At 40.5% G+C, this 20,671-nt stretch overlaps 1 protein-coding gene across 1 annotated transcript in view; it reads right to left on the bottom strand.

The window, feature by feature from the left end:
- PARVA (parvin alpha) overlaps window positions 1-20,671 on the bottom strand; it is an 81,814-nt gene that overhangs the window by 13,992 nt on the left and 47,151 nt on the right. The window contains exons 2-10 of the mRNA XM_063117293.1: window positions 17,384-17,473; window positions 17,200-17,270; window positions 14,750-14,852; window positions 13,244-13,384; window positions 9,488-9,603; window positions 8,205-8,263; window positions 7,679-7,698; window positions 6,156-6,217; window positions 3,178-3,246 (exon numbers count right to left, since the gene is read on the bottom strand). Of these exons, the coding sequence (XP_062973363.1) occupies window positions 3,178-3,246; window positions 6,156-6,217; window positions 7,679-7,698; window positions 8,205-8,263; window positions 9,488-9,603; window positions 13,244-13,384; window positions 14,750-14,852; window positions 17,200-17,270; window positions 17,384-17,473 (731 nt within the window). The remainder of the gene's footprint in view (window positions 1-3,177; window positions 3,247-6,155; window positions 6,218-7,678; window positions 7,699-8,204; window positions 8,264-9,487; window positions 9,604-13,243; window positions 13,385-14,749; window positions 14,853-17,199; window positions 17,271-17,383; window positions 17,474-20,671) is intronic.

The following is a 20,671-nucleotide window of genomic DNA, read 5'->3' as shown; positions in this document are numbered from 1 at the left end:
TTTGGTGACTGGCTTCATGGCCAAGCTAAGATTTAAACCTGAGCCTCCCCAATCCTAGTTCAACACTCTAATCACTCCACCATCCCTTAATACTGCCATGATATAATCTTTCTCAGTATCTTATTAGTCCCTTCTTCCAAATTCATGCAAGTGACTTCATATTCAAGGAAAGTTCCTGCTATGGATGCCCTTCCCTGGGTTATTTCCTGAATAATTAGCTCTCATGCAAATTGTTTCATGGCAGCTGTGGGGTTTACTGGATTGATGAAAAACTCTGGCGGGTAGGATCCTTATCATTGACTACTCATGTACATTCAGTAAGAAGAGAAGTTTGAACTTTCCTTTGGCATTTGCATCAAAGATATTATTACTTAGGAGGAAATAATTCACTGCAATGTTGAAGCAGGCCATAAACAGCTAGGCAGTGCTTAATCACTCTCAAATTAGGCACCATCAATTCATGAAGAACTTTTTCTAGCTGAGAATGGTATCTTCCTTTCCATGGAAATTTTTAAATCTTTGCAATTTCAAAATAACAAATTGATGATGATGATGATAAATCTTTAAAGTGCTTTATAGTTTCAAAGCAAGTCATTCTCTCAGTAATTAACTGCCCTATCAAATAGATCAGTATTATTATCTGCATACTGAAGATTTAAGTGGTAGAGCAGAGGATTATACCATGCCTAACGCTATCTCCTTATTTCATGGCAAAGTTGACAGTTGAACTATGGACTTCTGGTTCACAGGTCCACTCTTTAAGTGCAACATTTTCTGTTAAATGACGAACATGGCATGAAACTATTCTCCAGTTAAGTCTGAAATCGTTCCTCTGAAGAGGTGGCTCCAGATATTTCTTCTTCTTCTTTTAACTAACAAAAAGGTGTGACCTCTTTTGGGTGCCAGTGGCAATATCTTGTACAACACAAGGCTCTCACATCTTTCAAGGCCTTTGCAGTTTCACATTCGGCACTGTCTGATGCAGGTTGCCCTGCAAAACCCAATCTGTGCTCATCTCTCAAAGGTTATCATAGCTCAGTTCTTGTTACTTCACATTCCAGAATACAGAGGACATGAATATGAAGGTGAAGTTTTCCTTTTCCCTTCTCCAACAAGCAGTTCATACACCTTGTGAGATCATACTTGGATTTATGGGGGTGCTTTCAAGGTACCCATTCCAACAGATGATAACTAGGAGATTATCTTGGAGACAGTGGCTACCTAAGGCAAGTAGCTCCCTGATGTGCTTATAATGTGTGGTAGCTATGGAGATAATCCTGTAGCATTTTCATTTTTCTGTTTGCAGTATGCAAAATTGGGAGGTTCGCATACCAACTGCCTGCTAAGTATGAAAATTGTTTCCTTCACTTTTGTTGCAGAGAAAGAGAAAAGTGTCCAAACAAACTGTTCTGTGTGTACACTGCCCTCCTCCCCTCTGAGAAACCAGTCTTTTGCAAACTGCATTTCCAAGTGAACCATCTAATTTTGCAGCTTGGAAATAGAAAATAAAAGAGCTGGTAGCTTTTGTCAGGCAAATGGCTTGTTAATGCCTGGTAGATATTTTCTCAATGGGAGCTAATGGTGAGGAAATAGCTGGAGATCTTTCTTTAGAGGTTTTCAGAGAGAGAGAGAGAGAGAGAGAGAGCGCACTCTGGAATTTCTGGAATGTGAAAGCTATCAGAGCTTGGGGAAGGTGACACACCTCCTCCCCCTCCCCCCAAGGCAATGTGGCTGTATAAAGAGACAGACAGGCATAGGAGCAGAGACAGAGCGGAGTTAGCTCTAGGCTGGAATCTCCTAAGGGCGCTGATTTCTAGGGTGTGATTTGATGTGCGGTAGCAGGTCTACTGGATAGGAGCGCATGCGCCTCGCCTCTACCCACGCTCTACTTTTCTTACAGCCCAGCCACTGACAAAGGCACTGTCATCATAGCACCAGGTTGGCACTACCTCCCTCTTCAACCCTACGCTTTCTCTCTCCCATGGGGGCGGTGGGTAATCCTGGCACCGAGGAGGGAGCACGAGATTTATGGGCAGCCATCCAGGTCCCAGAGCTGCTCCCCCCTCTTCCTGGTGGAAGGCGATCAATCGCTGGTCACCTTCCACCAGGCTCAAACTCCCCCCCCCCGGGCTGACCCCAGAAGCGCCATGCCGATGTCGCTCTCTTTGAAAAAGTCGGTTTAAATCTCTGAAGTTTTCAAAACACAGCATCACAGGGAAGCTCTGCAGTGGCTGTGAATCTGTACTTGCGTCATCTAACTGACGCGGCACAGATTCATAGCCACCACGGGGCTTTCCATGCATATTGACAGCCCCAAAGATAGTAAACCAGATTTTGGTATTCATAGTTAGCACTCATAATTTTGTCTGCTGTTGCAGCCACCAAATGCATGTGCGCTAGATAGAGCAGGAAACTACCAATAACTCCTATGCAATGCCTCACCCAAAGTCCCCCACCCCACCTCACCCCTCTTCCTGGCATGGCGTGGAAGAAAAGAGTTTCACCAGCAACCAGTATTAAGGTTGGAGCGAGGAAATCAATCAACATTGATTGATTTGTGTACAGGAAATGTTCATTAATAGAAAGGGTAACAGGGGCTTAAGGTTGGCAAAACCTGTTTGTAAAACAGAGCATTGATTTAGCACAATCCAAATCAAAACGTCACACCTGGCACATTCATACATGGCCATGGGGCTGCTTCCCACACCACTCTGTTAATATGTGTATGAAGCAACTACATGGGTTGGGAGAGAGAAAATGTGACATCACTGTCACACAAGCAGGGCAGCCCCCACCCCCCTGGCATAGCTAGCCCATTGGGAATAACCACATAGAATAACTTCCATGCTGCTCAGATAATTTATGAACTAGCCCACACATGGAACCTGTGAGGGATAAAATACTGTACCTTCCAGTGAATAAGGAAGACCATTGGACATAAAGGGCTGCAGCTAACCCTGGTCAGCTGGAGTCTGATGCCCCTACAGCAAGCACAGCATCTTGCATTCTGGGTTAACTGAGCCCATCTTATGCATATCAGCATCCATTATTACAAAAACCAAACCAACTTGGCAATACCTTGATACATCCCCACATCCATCATAACAACCTAAACAGAATAAACTAGAATTCACAGAGAACTGCTTCCCTCTCCTAAACATGACTATATAATCCTACCTGGGTTTCTAGTTCCGTAACTTCCAAATTTAACTTATTCAGGTGTTTATTCACAAAAGTTATGAGGGTCTGAAAATTAAGAAGACATGTAGCAGAGTTTAGATCAGCAAATTTGTAACTTCTGAAAATACAGTAATGTAAAATATACAAACGCTAATCTTAAAGCAGAATGTTTAAAAAGGTTGATTTAATTCCTCTATTGGTCAGCTTATGAGAGGCAGGAAAACCCGGTCAAACCCTATCATGAACACAGAACACATAAGGAATCTATATTGCTGTGAAATGTTTATCACCTCAAAAACTATAAAGTTACTGCTGCAGTATAATGAAGACTAGAGTAGAAAAAAATAACATTAGAGCCAAGAGGTAAGGTGATGTAAAGTGGAATGCTACTGTTCTATTCAAGGAAGCTGTGCTGATCTATATCAGCTAGAGATTATAGGGGAAAATTTGTAAAATGAAAATGCCTGTGTCTCTCCAGTGCTAAGTCTCATAAGAGGTAATGCTGGTTTAAGACCATGGTTAAGGTTATCTTATGTTGACTCAAGCTCCACAAAGCCAGGAAATTGGAAGCGTAGGCTGATGCCTTAATAGACAGGCCCCATGATGAGTAAAGATGCTGTGCATTGTCACAAATTGACCTTGCTTACAACTTAGGGCACAATTCTATGCAAGTTTAGATAGGAAAAAAGTCCTACTATTTCCAGCATCCCACCAGCCAGGTAGGAATTGTAGAACTTTTTTCGGTCTAAACATGCATATTTATTGTTTTATACTGTATGCTTTTATCTGTACGCCACTCTGAGATCTTAATGATATAGGGTGGGATATAAATGTTTTAAATAAATAAATAAATGCATAGGATTGCAGTCTTACTGTCCATGCAACCACACTTTTCCTGGGTCTTTCAGGCCCAACTCCAAATGGGCAGGATAGAGTGCCTGGAGCCAGCAAAGATGCCCCACATTGTTCTGGCCCTGAATTCCTTTTTGAAGCAGCTAAACGTTATCGTATTGCCAGAAGTTTCCTCATGTGAACTGACCCAGGCCTGTTTGTTCCTTGTAAGCACAAACAATTTGTGTCATCGCATATTATCATTACTGATCATGGGGCATGTCTATGAAGGCATCAGCCTTAGCTTCCCATTTCCTGGCTCTGTGGAACTTGAACTAACATGAGATAGATAACCTCAGCTGTCGACTTAAACTAGCAGGTTTTTTGGTCACTGAATTTCCTGGGTTTTTAAAAAGGGTATTATTACAGTATTTTAAAAGAAACAAAAATACAAACTAAAAAACAAAATACAAAGAAGTCATTAACTGAGTTGATGTGTACTAATGAATAGATACGACCCCATGCGTTCAGAATACCTTGTCGCTGAGTAAGCCTGCACAGGATTCCAGCATCTTCCTCCTTCTTTTTATCAGTGAAAGCAGTTCCTTCAGCTTTTAAAATTACCTCACTCTTATCTCAGTTGACAGTTCCCTGCTACCCCCTCCCCACTGTCAGAATGCTGACAGGAACAGTGGAATTCAAAACACTGGCAACAGTCTGCTTCAGAGTGAAACTGAACTTGCCTGACATAACTTTGCCAGTAGTTGCTGCTGTACGCTTTCATGGAGCAGAAAAATCTTGATAATTTTTAAACTGCTGCTCATAATTTCACCAAGCCAATTAAAGGCACACCAAACAAGCCTGAATAAAGTACATCTGTAGTGTTCCTCAGAAGTTGAAAGAAATATATGATACATTGAGCCAGTTTGCATAAAAAGTATAAATCTGTAGCTTTTCAACACTTTATAATCTACTGTGTTGGTGGCAATTTGTATCAGATCTGTTTGAAATTTTACATGGTTATCAGTTAGATTATGGATGTCAAGTTTGAATTTATTAGCTCTACGTACAGGTATCATTTTTATAAGAATTAGAATTTTGAGTCTTGTAAGGGCAGAAACATATTTTTTTGCAACTCACTTTAATTTCAATTGTTAGGAACAGAGCTGTCCTTTAAAGCAGAAAAACTGGGTACAACATCCCAGGATTCAGTGAAGGTTTCATATTGCACCTTTTGCTGTTGTTGCTATTATTCATACAGCACCATCACATGTACATGGGATCTACTGAGTAACAAAGAAGACAGGCAGGACTGTGACCCAATAAGCTCATATAGCTAAACTTCAGAGTGAGAGAGACACAGGTACTCCTTTCTGCACATGCCCTGTTGGTACTTCTCCTCCTTGTTCCCTGAGATGGGGATGGGCAATCTGTTGTCCCTGTAGATGTTGTTTGATGCCAACTCCTTTCGGCCTCATTCAGCATGGCCAATGACCAGGAATGATGGGAGTCATCCAACAACATCTGAATGACCACAGGTTTTCCTGCCTCCATAGGTCTAGTTGGCACTTAGAAGGTGATGTTAGGGTTTGTGAGCTGCTCACAGTTCACAAAGAGTCCAAGGATGGAGTGCTTTGCTAGAGTTCTAGTACAGCTTTCCCCAACCTGATGCTCTCCAGATATCTTGGACTACAATGCCTATCAGCAGCATGGGTGATAGGAATTGTAGGCCAACAAGGCTGGCAGCTGTTTTGACATTATGTAGAGGAAGGCATAAAATATGCAGTGCATGAAATATGTAAGAAAATACAATGCATCTGCCAAATACTTTGCACAGAGACACACTCCGCCCCTGCAACTGCAAGACTTCTTGGGTCTTGTAGCGAACTGGAGAGTTCCTCTTAAGTATCAGGATAGGAGGTGAGATGCAAACAACTTAGATGAAGCGAATTTGATCTGAGTCCAACCTATATTTTGAATCTATTCTTATTAGGTAATGACAAAACACAAAGTAAGCAAGACCACAGGCATCAAAGTTAACCATGTGGAATTCTTTGGCAACTTAAAATTTCAGTTCTAATTATATGCTGTGTATTTCTGGACTACTTAAATAAAGTATATCACGAACAAAGATGTTTTCCAACCTTTTTTACAACATTAAGTTTGTCCGGAGCATGGTCAAACAGTGTGTCAAATGCATCCCGTTCTGAAATACAAGTAATGACAACAACTTATTAGATAATGTAACACTGAAGGATGAATTTTATAAGGTAAGAAGGGCTTCAAGTGTCATCTAGACAAACCAAAACTAAATTTGCTATACTAGAATCTTCCTTGAACTTAGTTTACCAAACTCACATTTAAGCTAACCTATTCTAAAATTAGTATCTCTCAAATTATAGATTGAACGAAGAAGAATAGTGTGAAAGAAAGACAATTTTAGAAGAATATAATACTATTAGCAGAATCTTAAACAGGCCTTTAAAAAAAGTATTTCTGTCACTGAAATTCTGTATTATAGAAATGTTGTGCTAGACACACTGGAGTGTATCAAGTTAAATGCACTCCAGAAAAGGTGTAGTTTATTCTTTAAAGTAATCTGGTTTCGAGCTGAACAATGAATAGTGTAGGAAAAGATGAAAGTCTAGCAAAATCCCTTATATTTATGAGTATCCACAAAATTGGATCTTAAAAAAGAACAACTTTCAGACAAATGTTGTATACAAAATTATTAGGTATATATAAATTTCATCCAATAGTGATAAAAGATATCTCATAAACTTAAATGTGGGCATTGTTCATCTTGTGTGTAATTACTGATTATTATTCTTAATTGTATACCATGGTGCTCCTCCTCTAATGATGCACTGTGATCAAGAGCAATTAGCATTTATGAAGGTTCAATATAGGGATTGCAATTATGATTTTTAAAGAGTTTTCCATATTAACCACAGCAATTAGCAATATGAGAGCTAAAACATAATAGAACTGAAATTAGTCAGAAAGAAGAGCTACAGTCTCCAACAATTTAGGCAGCAACAATTTTGTATAAGAGCATTCAGCAGCAGCAGATTGGTATCCTTTGGGAATTTGCTCTGCTTATACATATGCTTAGAGTAGGTTCCACAAATCTATGGGACTTGCTCTGGATCATGAGGGGAGGACTGAATGCCATTGCTCTTATCCATTGTCATTGGTGCTCAGACTGAAGATCTAGACGTGCATACACGTTGCCCAATTCTATTCAACGTTGATGAATGTTTTCCCTTGTATTGAAAGGAATGGGGCAGTGATACCTGAACAGAGATCTAGGATGCAACATAGACCTGTAGAGTTGGATAGTGCACCATATATCCAAGAAAAGCACCAAAGAGTATTGAATATTGCTGCTTATTTTTCTTGGGAATTAAATCTTCTTAGATTTATTTATTTATTTATTTATTTCATGTTTATACCACTCTCTGGGAAATTCACAACAACTGAAATCACAAAATGCATCATAAAATATAAAATGAAAATTGTGTACACCACTTACATTTACTCATCAACAAAGACAACTACAAATCTGAATTCAACTGGTTTTGAATGCATCAAGCAGCTGCAGCAGAATTAAGTGAAGAACACTTTAGAAACCTCTGAAAAATGCTAGAAATCAAATGAAACTTACCATGTCGTCCTGACAATGCCCTGTAGAAAAAGAATATAATATAATTATATATGTACACACTTCTACCATAATTTAATATACTTCTTTCAATGCAGAAAGAAAACTGCACACATGGGGCAAAATATGCACCTAGTAATATATATGGATTTATATTCATGCCAACTGAGGAATATCCAGACAGGATTTTCAACAACATTGCACAATCTCCACTGACTTCAATTAAACTGGATCCTTTGGCATGATCACAAACTTCCATCTGAGTATTTAAAGTCTATTTTATTTTATTTTTAAAGGAGTGATTATTCAAATTTTATTTTTCAAGAACTAATTTTTTTGGAAGGAAACACATCTATTTGTCTCAGTTCCTGGACACTTTTTACAAGAAGAAATGTATTAAAATATGGAATTTCGATTTGGGAATAATATATTTTAAAATATATAAAAAACAGGTACATAGCCCCAAGTAATGATGTTGGCAAACATTGGCAAATGGTTGAGTTTTCATCAGGCAGTGATGTTGACATACTCAGTGTTACCAGTGATTTCCTCTTGGATTTGTCGGGACTGGAGGATTCCTTCACGCTTCTGGAAGACATGTTATATCATATTTATACTATATAATCACTTCTAACACTTATAACACTAGAATGTTTATATACATGAATGGGTGACATTCGATATCCACATATGTGTGAGTGGATTTCTGCCCATCTATCTGTAGGCAGAAGTGCATATGGGCTGCTGGGAGGAAAGTAACCTGAACATGACCAAAACAAAACACACTGCAAGAACAAAACTGCAGCAAAAAAACCAAAGTCCAATAAAAACATTAAAAAACAACAACAATCCCAAAACAGAGTGTGAATGTGAAATGTTAGACAAGTGGCATGATGGAGCATGATTGACAGGCATTTACCAAGCTTGGAAAAAGTCTAAATTTGTGGTCAGATTGGATTACACTGAAAAGGGCATTTATTAAAGTTGTGTTCAATGAACAAACATGGAGTACTGGCACAGTGCCTTTCTGAATATTTAAAGAAGAAAGAGGCCATGCAGGAAGACTACCAGAAATCTAAAAAATATTGAGATCATTTCATGATAACTGTATGCTCACGCTCTAAACTAAAATCCTATTTGACCTTAACAGAGCATTCATAGGAATGTCAGATGACGAAGCACTCTGAGAACCCAAACTCTGCTGGCAACACCCAGCTAGGGTGGGAGAAACAACTATGACATTTTCATCTTCCATTCCTCCTCAAAGAGCATTTAGAGCTAGATGGGCCCCCAAATCTGTGGAGGTTGCTTTCTTGGCAGTGGTCAGGGACAGGAATTGGGAATTAGTGAAATCAACAGGTCCGTGGTCTCTCGTCTCCCCTATTTGCCTACCAGGACACCATTTCCCATCCTTCCCATACTTGTCCGAGGCCACAACACTGAGAAAAGGAGATGCCATAGAGCTTTCCATGGGAACTGGGGGGGGGGAATCCCCACCTGGGTTTCTGCCCCCCGAGATAGTATGTCTTGTGGTGGTGGGGGAAATCCACCATATCCTATGGCCCCTAGGACCCCTTTCCAGGGGCCATAGAATTATTCAGTAAATGTGTCAATATTAAAACTGGCTGCTATGCTATCAAAAATAGCAATAGTATGCTTAGTTCTGTTTAAGAAGTACTGATTCTTTTTACTTTTCCTTATTGAAGAAACGTCGGTCAGACATTTACAGAACCAACATTTACATGTTAAACTGATGGTCTCTCAACTCCCCAGCAAAAATGCACAGAAAATTTAAAGAGAAATCATTCATACCTGGACAACCACAACTTGAATAGACACATGATCCGGCAGCCTGATTGGGGCCCGAAAGTACTGTGATAACGCAACCAAAAGGTGGAGTATTGCAACGAGACTTTTGGCATGGACAGCTGAAATAGATTAAGGATTTAAGTAATGCAAGATGAACTAAAACAAATATTTATTTTCAGATATGGTGCCCCCTCCCCTAACGATGTGGGATATTTTATCCTATAGCATCTCTGCCCACTAGAGATTGCTGAATGGGTATTTTCCTCTAACTGTTTCTCTTTCTTGTCATAAATCAACTGGGCCTATGAAAACAATGAAATCAACAATATTCCTCAGGTTAGATTTTGTTGCATGCCTAGATTCCATTGGCTTGAAAGATGGAAATCTAAGCTCGATTCAAAAGGCGGATTTTATTATGCAGCTGTATTAAGTGCAATCTATGCACTTCCCTGTGCTGTTCATTTATCCTCGCTATTCCAGTGCCGATTTATGAACTATGAGAAGGATATTTTTGTATTCAAAACATGCACTTAATTCATTTTTAAGTGTCACAATGTCTGCAGGAAGATGAATGAGCCTATTTAGCCTGTACCCTTGAGCAATAACTTACTAAACTGTATGACTCAAACATTCCTCATCAACTTGTTAAGAATTCTTGTTATTGTAGCTTATTCATAGCAGGTTTTGTATGTGTAGTTAACGCTAACAAGACTGCAATGTGTCAAAAGACTTACTGTAGGAAACTTTTAATCTACGACCAAATGCCTAGCATCAAAGGAAATAATTTACAACTATATTATAGAAGTAGCTTTCTTATTACTGTTTTCCTGTGTTTGAGTTATCACTGAATTCTGAGGCACTGTTCTAAAACATTTGATTTTAAGTTATGTTATTGACCACATTTTCAGCTTTTAGGTTGCCCACACTCACAGCACAAGCAAAGTAACAGAAGAAGTAATGAGATATTCTCCTTCGACGTTCATCTTTTTTTCTTTTTCTTTTTACAGAGGTTCCTCTGAAAAATTACCACACAGTGTGTTCCAAGTGACAACATTTTTTAGGCTTCTTGCAGGGCAAAGATGAAACAATGCTGCTTTTTTAAAAAGAAGAAGCTTACACTACACTGATTTGTATAAAAAACGGTTCCAGCTAGCCATCAAAAAGGTTGTAACCAGTCGAGGGTGGTGGCTCTGATTTAGGCGAGGCTGTGAATCAATTCTGGGTTTCAGTCAGAACCAGACAGACCTCTAAAGGAGCTATCCAAAGTGCTGAGCCCTGGCCCCAAAAGAAGTTCAGCGCCTTGGATAGCTCCTTTAAAGTTCTGGCTAGTTCTGACCAAGCCACCATTCCCCCCAAATCAGAGCCACCCCCACCACTGGTTGTAATTCAGCATGTTTCTGTCATATTCAGTTCAAATTTACTTCACTTCCATGTTTTTTCAGATCAAGTGTGGTATGATGGCTCAAATGTTAAACGCGAGTGAGGAAAATCTGGACTCTGATCCCTTCTTAGCCAAGAAGCACTCTGGCAAGAGTCGCTATCATTCAATCTGACTTAGCTCACTGGGAACCTAAATAGATCAAAAGAGAAATCCCCATGTACACAGTCTGGAACTCCTTGAAGCAACGATGGAAAACAAATGGCCTGCTCCAGGCTTTGAGAAGTGGTTCCTGTGGTGGCAGCTCCTGCTGCTGCTCCTACTCCCTGTCTACCCATACACAGAAAGAGGCCAGGCTGCAACTGATGCTGATGATCAACTGCCCAACTGCTAAAAAGGAGAGGGCAGGTGAGTGAGAAGCAGCTGTTCCTTAGCACTGACACCATTCACTTACTTGCTCACCTGAGTAAGTGGGCAGACCTGAGTGATGGTAGGAAGTAGCGACAGCTGCTCATGGAGAGAGAGGGTGGGAGATGCTGCTCTTTATGACAACTGTTGCTAGGGCAGGCAAGCTACAACAAGGAACTGTTGCCACCAGCTGCCCTCTTCTCCTCTAGGTGCTGGACAGAGAGGGGTACTCCCACAGGGAGCAAGGTGATGCTGAGCACAAGGGGACAAGGAAGCAGGTGCCAGGCCCTTTCTTGAGTATTGCGTCCAGTTCTGAGCACCACAATTCCAAGAAGGATGCACACAAGCTGGAGAGGGTTCGGAGGAGGGTAATGAGGATGATCAGGTGTCTGGAAACAAAGCTCTATGAGGAAAGACTGAAAGAACTGGGCATGTTTAGTCTAGATAAGAGAAGATTGAAGGGAGACATGATAGCATTCTTCAAATACTTGAAAGGTTGTCACATAGAGGCCATGATCTCTTCTGAATCATCCCAGAATGCAGGACACAGAATAATGGGCTCAGGTTACAGGAAACCAGTTTCTGGCTGGACACCAGGAAAAACTTCCTGACTGCTAGAGCAGTACGACAATGGAACCAATGACCTAGGGAGGTCATGGGCTCTCCCACACTAGATGCCTTCAAGAGGCCGCTGGACAGCCATCTGTCAGGGATGCTTCAAGGTGGATTCCTGCATGGAGCAGGGGGTTGGACTCAATGACCTTATAGGTCCCTTCCAACTCTACTATTCTATGAATGTGTGATTCTATACATTCTCACTGCTGCACAGAGAGAGAAGGACTGCAGAAGCCAGCAACTGCTATTGCTTCTCCTTGCTATTGCTCCTTGAATTGACATCGAGGACATTATATACTTGTGTGCCAATTATACACTGGCCATAGTGTATTATTTAGATCCCTTTTTAAAACAAAATGAAATTTTGGGATGTAAATAGGAAACTGGGATTTTACGCTACAATGAACTAACCAATATGTGGTTTGGAGGGTTGCTTCTTTCGCAGTAAAGGCTGCTAAATGTAGGGAGAAGTATGTAGAGTCCTCACCTGATAATTTGCAGGAGGAGGTAATGTTCTGCGCATACAAAAAAATTGGAACTGCTTGCTGTTTTAAGAATATGTTTTAACCTTAACAATTTTAATGGCTAATTTTAATTGGTGATTATTGTATTGTCATGTAAGTTTATGTAATTTTGTTCCTTGGTTTTGTGCTGCTATGGTCAAAGTACTTATGCAATAAATGTCATTCATTCATTCATGCTCCTAGAGTTAGTAGCTGGCTCTCACAGGATGCTAGGGTCTCAATAGCTGCCAGAGAATTTTGACCCTAGATGGCAGCCCTGGCTGAAACAGTCAATAGTAAAATAACATATGTCTGAATATGAGATAAATATGCCTATTTTTTCTGCTGTGAAGTACTCTTGATAATCCTCATATAGAAGTGGGATATACATTACTTGGAATGAAATACATAATCATCTTTTTCTTATTTATAGTTTCTACAAATCCCATAGACAGCTGAAACAGAAATAAAAGAAAGAAAATGCTCTACCAGGTTTAGGGAAATCAGCGATTCTCCATCAGGTGCATACAGGGCTCATGTGCAGTACTGTGCACACAAAAAGAACTTACATATTCAGCCTTTAAAAAAACACCAGCATAGCATTTTCTGTGGGCTTGTCAATAGAAGTAGCTCCATTACTAACTATGACACATACACAACTATCTATACGGTTGTCCACATTAAATCACAAATGTAGATGTACGTTAGACGCACAGCTGCACATTGCTCTTTTTCCTAGTTGAGAGTACATTCTAGCTTTTGTACAATTTAACAGATTTTACAAAATGCAATAGGAAAATGTAACTTTTAACAGCATAAATATGTGCAAATTCCACCGTTAAACACATAACTCACAGTCAACATTCCATTTGATGCTCCTTGGAGGAAGTTTAAGGGTTTCATTGATCTTTTCAAGTACTGTCTGTAGCTTCTGTTTCTGAGCTATTTCAGACTGTGTGACTTCAGCAACATTGAGTTTCTCACTCTCAAGCTTCTCTGAAGTGATAATGGAAGAAAAAGCAACAAGTCCACACCTCAACTCCATGTACCAAGTGCAGTGTGAAGACATCCTGTTCTACATACCACAATGGATTTTCTGTAGAAAACTAGTCTGAAGTTTCAGAATTAACTACCAACGGTTTCTCTACCACAATACTTTTGTTTTCCATTGCAGATCTCTATTTTTTATAGCAAGGCACAATGATGCCAACCCATTTTTCATTTATTTATCCTAAATCTTAACACCTGACACTATTAAAAGCAAATATTTGCCAATGAGGGCCATACATGACACCATCCAGAATTCATTGGTGTTCAGCATGTTGGTTCCACCAACCCAGACCTTAAATCTGGATATGTCCTCATTGAGCTTCTCACAGTGGTTGGGAGCTGGGGGGTGAGGTCCATAATCGGATCTCCTCCTCCAAGGATAGAGCCCTGTTTCCGGCTTCAGATGAGGGAATCTGCAGCATCCTATCATGCCTCAATTGCTTCTAGAGAACATAAATAAAAGTGTGATGGAAACATGGGGGAATCGTTGCTAGAATGTTTGGTGAAATTATAAACAACTAAGGGTCTACAGCAGGGGTGGGCAACTTTTTGTTGTGGTCAAGGGCCACATTCTCTCATGGGTAATCTGTTGGGGGAGGAGCTTGTGTCAGCAGGGGGTGTGGCCAAAGCTAGTGGTGAGGAGGGCCAGAGCCAAAAGTGGGTAGGTCACCTCTTTTCTTTTTCTCTTTCTTCCGCTCCTTTTCTTTCTCTTTCTGCTACCCCCTTTTCTCTCTCCCTCCCTCCCTCTTACATCCTGTCCAGAAGGATGTCAGGAAAGGGACGCATCACTTTTGCCAGAGGTGTGATGTGGCGGCATGCAGTCGGCTTTTGAAATTAGGCCAAGGGCCTCCATGTGCCCTTCTAGCCACAGGCTGCTAACTCCTAGTCTACAGTACAAGAACATTATGTGAAAGCTCATAAAAGTAGAGGTTCTGAAGTCCCATTTATTTATTTGGTATCAGCCAGCAGTATTAGATAGGATGATCAAATATACTAGGTTATTTTAGAGTTAGAATTGATTATACTACCACTGAGATCTGACCCTTGATTAAAAAAAAACAAGAAAAAAGGAATAACTAGGACAATCTTCTTACAGATTCTATCCTGAACATCAGATAAATGGAGTAGTAGTTGAAGCTTAGACACTTCACCACTAACATAATTTATAGTACACTTGAAACCTCTATTTAATTTGGAGTAGCATGAAGTACAAAGGATTGGAAATCATTGATTATATCATTCCTAACTGTAAATAAGCAACTCACACAATGGCAAAATGTCTCCAACAGTGCACATAACATGACTTCTTACCAAAGAGTTTCTGCAGTACTTGTCCGTCATACAAGTCTTCAGCCAGGTCTTTTACAATGATTCTTTCTCCTACTAACACATCGTTGATCCAGTCAATTAGCACCTGTGCAAGAGACAGCAATTTAGTAATACTACCTAAGTACACACACACACACACACACACACACATATGGTAATAGAGCAAGCATGGTTTTAAAAACAATAGTAAAACTCAAAATAGTTTACCAAAGGTGGAATGAAGAAAAAAGCAATTGATGTGAATTTAGAAGAAGAAAGACGAATTAAAAAGCATATATACTGAAGACATTATTTGATCATGTGCATATTATGTACATACTGTTATGGCAAATTAATTTGTTCTATCTCCCATGTTAAGCTAGAGCAGGAGTGTGCAACCCACAATAGACCATTCTCTGTCTGAGCAGGGACGGAGTAGCCCTTTGAAAGCATGGATCAGGCAAGAACTGCCCTTCCAAAGCCTTCCCTGCTTGGGTGGGGAGAAGGCAGTGTGTCTCTCTGTGTATAAGTAAAACAAACATAAAACTAGAATGGCACCATTAGCAGGCAAAAAAGAGGGGGGGAATCCAGATTCTAGACATGTATTCCATGACCAAAACATTTCAGAAAGAAATCCTTCTTCAGCAAAATTCTGAAATACATAGGACATGAGTTATTCTAGTGAAAAACATAGGAAATATATTTCTTTTCTAGTACCTGGACTTTTTTCTCCCTTTTTGCCTCTGTGTGTGTGTGTGTGTGAGTGTGTGTGTGCATGTTTATGTGTGAGACAGAGATAGACAGATCAATAGCCATTGCTTAAAGATAGGCTTACAGCTACTTAGAGATAAACACACAAGTTACCTGCAGAGATAAAGAACTAAAATGTAATAATTGCAATCCAGAGCACAGGTAAATGCACTTAATTCTGAATAAAGTCAATAGGACGTAAGCACAATTATGCTAAACTGAAGATTTAATTTACATGATACAAAACAGAGGTGTTTTTAAGAAGGTCCACCACATGCACCCTCAGTGAACACTATGGCCTGGATTCTTTCTTTTAGCTCCATATACAAAACCAGAGTTGTGCTCATAGAAAGGGTTATTCCATGAGCAGAAGATGTCCTTCTGTGAGTGCATCTCTTCTGTTCATGGAGATGGATCAAACGCTCAGTGAGCAGAACTCTGCTCATGCAATGGGACTTCCTTGTCCTCTCTTAACTGTACAGAATTATAAAGAACAATCCCTTTCTGATTTCAAGAGTGTTGGGATTTTACTTGAGTTTTCTTCCTTCTACAACAAAACTCTAGCTCATTGATTTCATAGAATCCTATCATGATGTGCAAACTTTCCTCCCATTGATACAAACCATTGTGTATAGTCAAAATGGCTACTGCCAGCAACTACAGTGTCCATCACATGAGCTGGAATATAACTGTCATGCTGAAAACATACTTGTCAATTTAATAAATAAAGTCATTCTACTAGAGTGTTTCTTTGCCTGTTAATTGGAGGTGGCAGTGAGTTTTGGTGGTTCCACCTTCCCTCTATAGCAAGGGCGGGCAAACTATTTTCAACTGGGGGCGGATTGCCCCACTAGGCCAAACCAGCAGGCCAGATAACATCATGGGAGTGGGGTCCAGCATAATGGCTCTTCCCATGATATCATCGCATCCTACCCACCCTTTTTTCTTTCTCCATGAAGGAAGAGACGCTCTATGTCTCTTCCTGTATGGAGAAATCAACTCCAAATCAGGGTGCGAGAAAGGCACGATGGGGTTCATCCGAGGGGCTGGGTCCTGCAAGCCCCAGCTGTGTAGTGCACCTCTTCCATACCCAATTGCATCCCACTTGGCAGGATGGGACTCTGCTGGCATTTGCAGATTGCCCTCCCCTGCTCTTCCACAATGGAAATCATTTCTACAAGATGTAGTGATGGCCACCAATTTCGATGGCTTTAGAAGGCAATTGTACAAATTCATGGAGGATGAGGCTATCAGAGGTTACTGGTTACTAGTTATGATGGCTATATGCTACCTCCGGTATTTGAGGCAGAATGCCTATGTACACCAGTTGCTGAGGAACATTGGCAGGAAGGTACTTTTGCACTCATGTCCTGCTTCTGTGTTTCCTGTGGGCAGCTGTGTGAAAAGAACACTACTCTGATCCAGCATAGCTCTTATGTTCTTATCGGCTTCTAAAAATCTGATCGGGACAGTTGGGTGACCCTCCAAAATAGCATGAGAAGTAGTGCCGAGAGGAGGAAAAATGGCGGAAATTGCTCCTCCCACCAACCCCCCTTTCTGTTAGTAGGTGCCTCCATGGGAAGGAAGGCTAGCTGGATCTGGTCTACTGGCTATACATTGCCAGTAAAGATAAACGCAGAAGTGGCATCATGAATCATAGTTTAACTTATTTATTTTTTTATTGAAGAGTTTGAAAGTGTTACCTTCATTAGTTCTTGTAGTTTGGGGTCACTCCTTGAATTGGGATCAATCATTGTTCGGACTTCATTTTCCTCTTTTGGGAAAAATGGAAATATAGATATAGATATCCATTACAAAGAAGGGATGCTTTTGACATTTTGTTCACATCAAAGATTTAGGTTAAAGCAAAATACTATTTCAAATTACCTAGCATAGTATCTTCAGGATCTAGTTCAAAAGGAATTGGACTGAGTGGTAAGTTAATGGCATTTATTCCTTCTTCTTGTAGTTCAGACACTGAGGGAGGAAAAGAAAATAGTTTAGTGAGATTTGTCTTATTTTCTTTCTAGGTGTTACTATCTTAACACCTTTCAATAACAGAAAGGACATGAACTAAATGCCTATTTTCCACATTTCTGGAGGGATAGCAGTTTCAGTCTGTTGAAGCCAAAACAACAAAATCTTATGTCACTTTAAAGACTAACAGCTTCCACACACAGCATCTTTCCTGACCATTGGCCATAGTGGCTGGGGTAATGGGAGTTGTAGTCTGGAGAGCACCAAGTTGGGGAGGTTGGAATAAGCTTTCATGGACTACAGTCCTCGCCATCTGATGCATTAAGTGTTACATTGTGCTATAGGTACAAATACACATGCTTGGGGAGGATTGTGAAAGTTGTGGTCAGAAGCAACTGATGTGCACAAAGTACAGACAGTGACAGTCATGTTATTTACAGTGGCCATTCACAAAATACTATTACTGAAATAATCATGCATAAAAATGTGTGTGACCATATATAAATTGAAGCTGCCATGCGGTATATATTTTCAATTCATCCTAACATCCCTTCTCTTCATTATGTTACTCTATTAAAGATTCATCACAACATCTGTAGCCACTGGAGGCATGGAAATCACATTAAAGGCTTTAGTTCTGAGGTAGAACATATTCTTTGCTTACAAAAGCAAGTAGCAAAGCTATCAATGAGCATGGGCCAGGGTATATTACCTTTTGGGCCCTCAGGGCTGCATCCAGCAATGCCAGGGGCCACATATGTGTGCAAACTTATATATGTACACATACACATATACAAACACATACACACACACACTGCTGGTGGGGGGAGGCTCTTTCGGCAGCTGCTGTGGGGACACCAAGCTGAGGAGAAGGCTTAGCTTCCTCCTTCTCTTAAGAACATAAAATGTGCCATGCTGGATCAGACCGCGGGTCCATCTAGTCCAACACACAGTTCACACAGTGCCAACCAGCTGTCAACCAGGGACCAACAAAGCAGGACATGGTGCAACAGTACCCTCCCACCCATGTTCCCCAGCAACTGGTGCACATAGGGTTATTGCCTCAGATACTGGAGGCAGCACATAATCATCAGGGCTAGTAGCCATTGACAGCCTTCTCCTCCAAGAATTTATCCAACCCCATTTTAAAGCCATCCAAATTGGTGGCTATCACTATGTCTTGTGGCAGCGAATTCTATAATTTTAACTATGCGCTGTGTGAAGAAGTACTTCCTTTTATCTGTTCTGAATCTCCCACCAATCAGCTTCATGGGATGACCCCAGGTTCTACTATTTTGAGAGAGGCAGAAAAATATCTCCCTATGCACATTCTCCATACCATGCATAATTTTGTACACCTCTATCATGTCTCCCCTTAGCCTCCTCCCCCACAAAGCTAAGCAATCCTCCTCCTCCTCCTCCCAGTCCCAACTGCATTGCTACTTTTGTGCTGCCAATCACATAAACAACACACGTTCATTAGAGCCAATCCTGTTCCAATTACTTCTAGTCCATTTGACCTAACAAGTTCAGCACCAGGAAAGGAACTATCGCCATGCCTAAACAGTGAGAGTAGTTCTGAAATAGAAGTGCTAACAGGTACGAGCTATAGTTACTCCTAGAAATGAGATCTGGAAGCATCATTAGTTCTTAAAAACAAAGCTGGTTGGGTGATCCTGCATGCCTATTGGGCACCAGCGTGGATAAGATGGCATCCCCTTTGCAGCGCTCACAAACCCCCTTCACACTTTCATTGTATAAAGGGTCCTTGTGTCTGAAAAGGGGGAGTGGAGTGACCCTGAAACCCACACATCCAGCATGCTTGTCTGTGTAGGTGAAGCCTACCAGCACACAGAAGTCTACACAGGTAGCCTTCACCTATGCAGATATCAGATGTGGAGCTGGGGAAGTGGATAGTCCCAGGAACATTGTCCTCTCACCCTTTTGTATCTATGGAACCCATTCAAGCAATAAACACTTTCTATCTTTGCACTAGAGGTAAAACAGACGAGTTGTCCCTAAGGTGACAAAGCTGACCAAAAGAATGAACGCAACAACAACAACGACATATGCATGCTGAAGCATACTATTTTTTATCTTCTCTCTTAATCAGATGATCCAGGAATACAAGGTCAGAAGTCTACAATGAAATCTAAGTATGTGAGCCACGTTTTCCCCTTGAATAATGCATAGAGACGAGTCCCCCTAAAGTCTCAGAAAACTGATGTCTTATCAGAAGGCACAAATCCTGCTGCCCACAAGATTTAAATTAGCTTAATTCCTTTAGTGTATGCTGAATTGTGTTCCACGCTACTTTTCATTAGACCCTTTTCATATATATTGATACTGACTTCTATTTCCCTAAACCAGTGATTTTTAGACTTTCCCACCTTGAAGGCTCTATTGCACATTATTAGATGAGAAAGGAAGGGAAGCTGCTGCTAATGACCCACTCCTCCTCAGCAGCTTCCTCCTCCTCCTTCTCAGCACTTCCTCATTTCCTCTGGCAGTAGCAGATCTTCCCTGACTAGGCAAAGGCAGCTGCCAAGAGAGGAAGCAAGATATATTCCTGTACCTATGAAAATATTATTTGTATTGTTTATGCATTGGCTATAATGTACTCGCTGGCTACTTATGTCAGTTCTGTACCAATGAAACTCCGTGGATTTCAGTGTACTAGTGTGAAGTAGGCCTCCCTAATGAGTTGCAGACAGCTGCCAGAAGTATGAATAGAAGAAGATAAAGCCACAACGTGGATAAACATTCTATTATGGAGCATTTCTGCTACCCAAAGTAATGAGATTATCCAATACTACTGGTATTGACAATATTTGGTGGCTATACTTGCATTAACTTCATGTCATCTGGGTAAGAAAAATGTGCTGCTTATCACTATCAAAGCAATAAAACAAGTTTGGTTACATTGTGACAATACGCTTGACCCACATAAACTTTTCTATTAAACATCATAAATATGGGATAATTCAGGATTAAAACATGGGTAAATATTCTTTTGTTTTGAAAGAATCGGGTGCGCAGATATAATTCATTTACAGGACCTGATGAAAGAGGACATTATTTAGTTGCTGTTTGAAGTGCTATGAGAAATGAAATTTAACAATGAAGGCTAAATAGCAATATATGCAACTTTATTGTCTATGATTCAAAACAATCAATTCAGAAATAGGTACATTCTCT

This window comes from Elgaria multicarinata, chromosome 2 (genome assembly GCF_023053635.1).
Source record: "Elgaria multicarinata webbii isolate HBS135686 ecotype San Diego chromosome 2, rElgMul1.1.pri, whole genome shotgun sequence".
NCBI classification, from domain to species: Eukaryota; Metazoa; Chordata; class Lepidosauria; order Squamata; family Anguidae; genus Elgaria; species Elgaria multicarinata.
The sequence above is the reverse complement of the archived record's forward strand: the minus strand, read 5'-3'. Positions and strand labels throughout refer to the sequence as shown.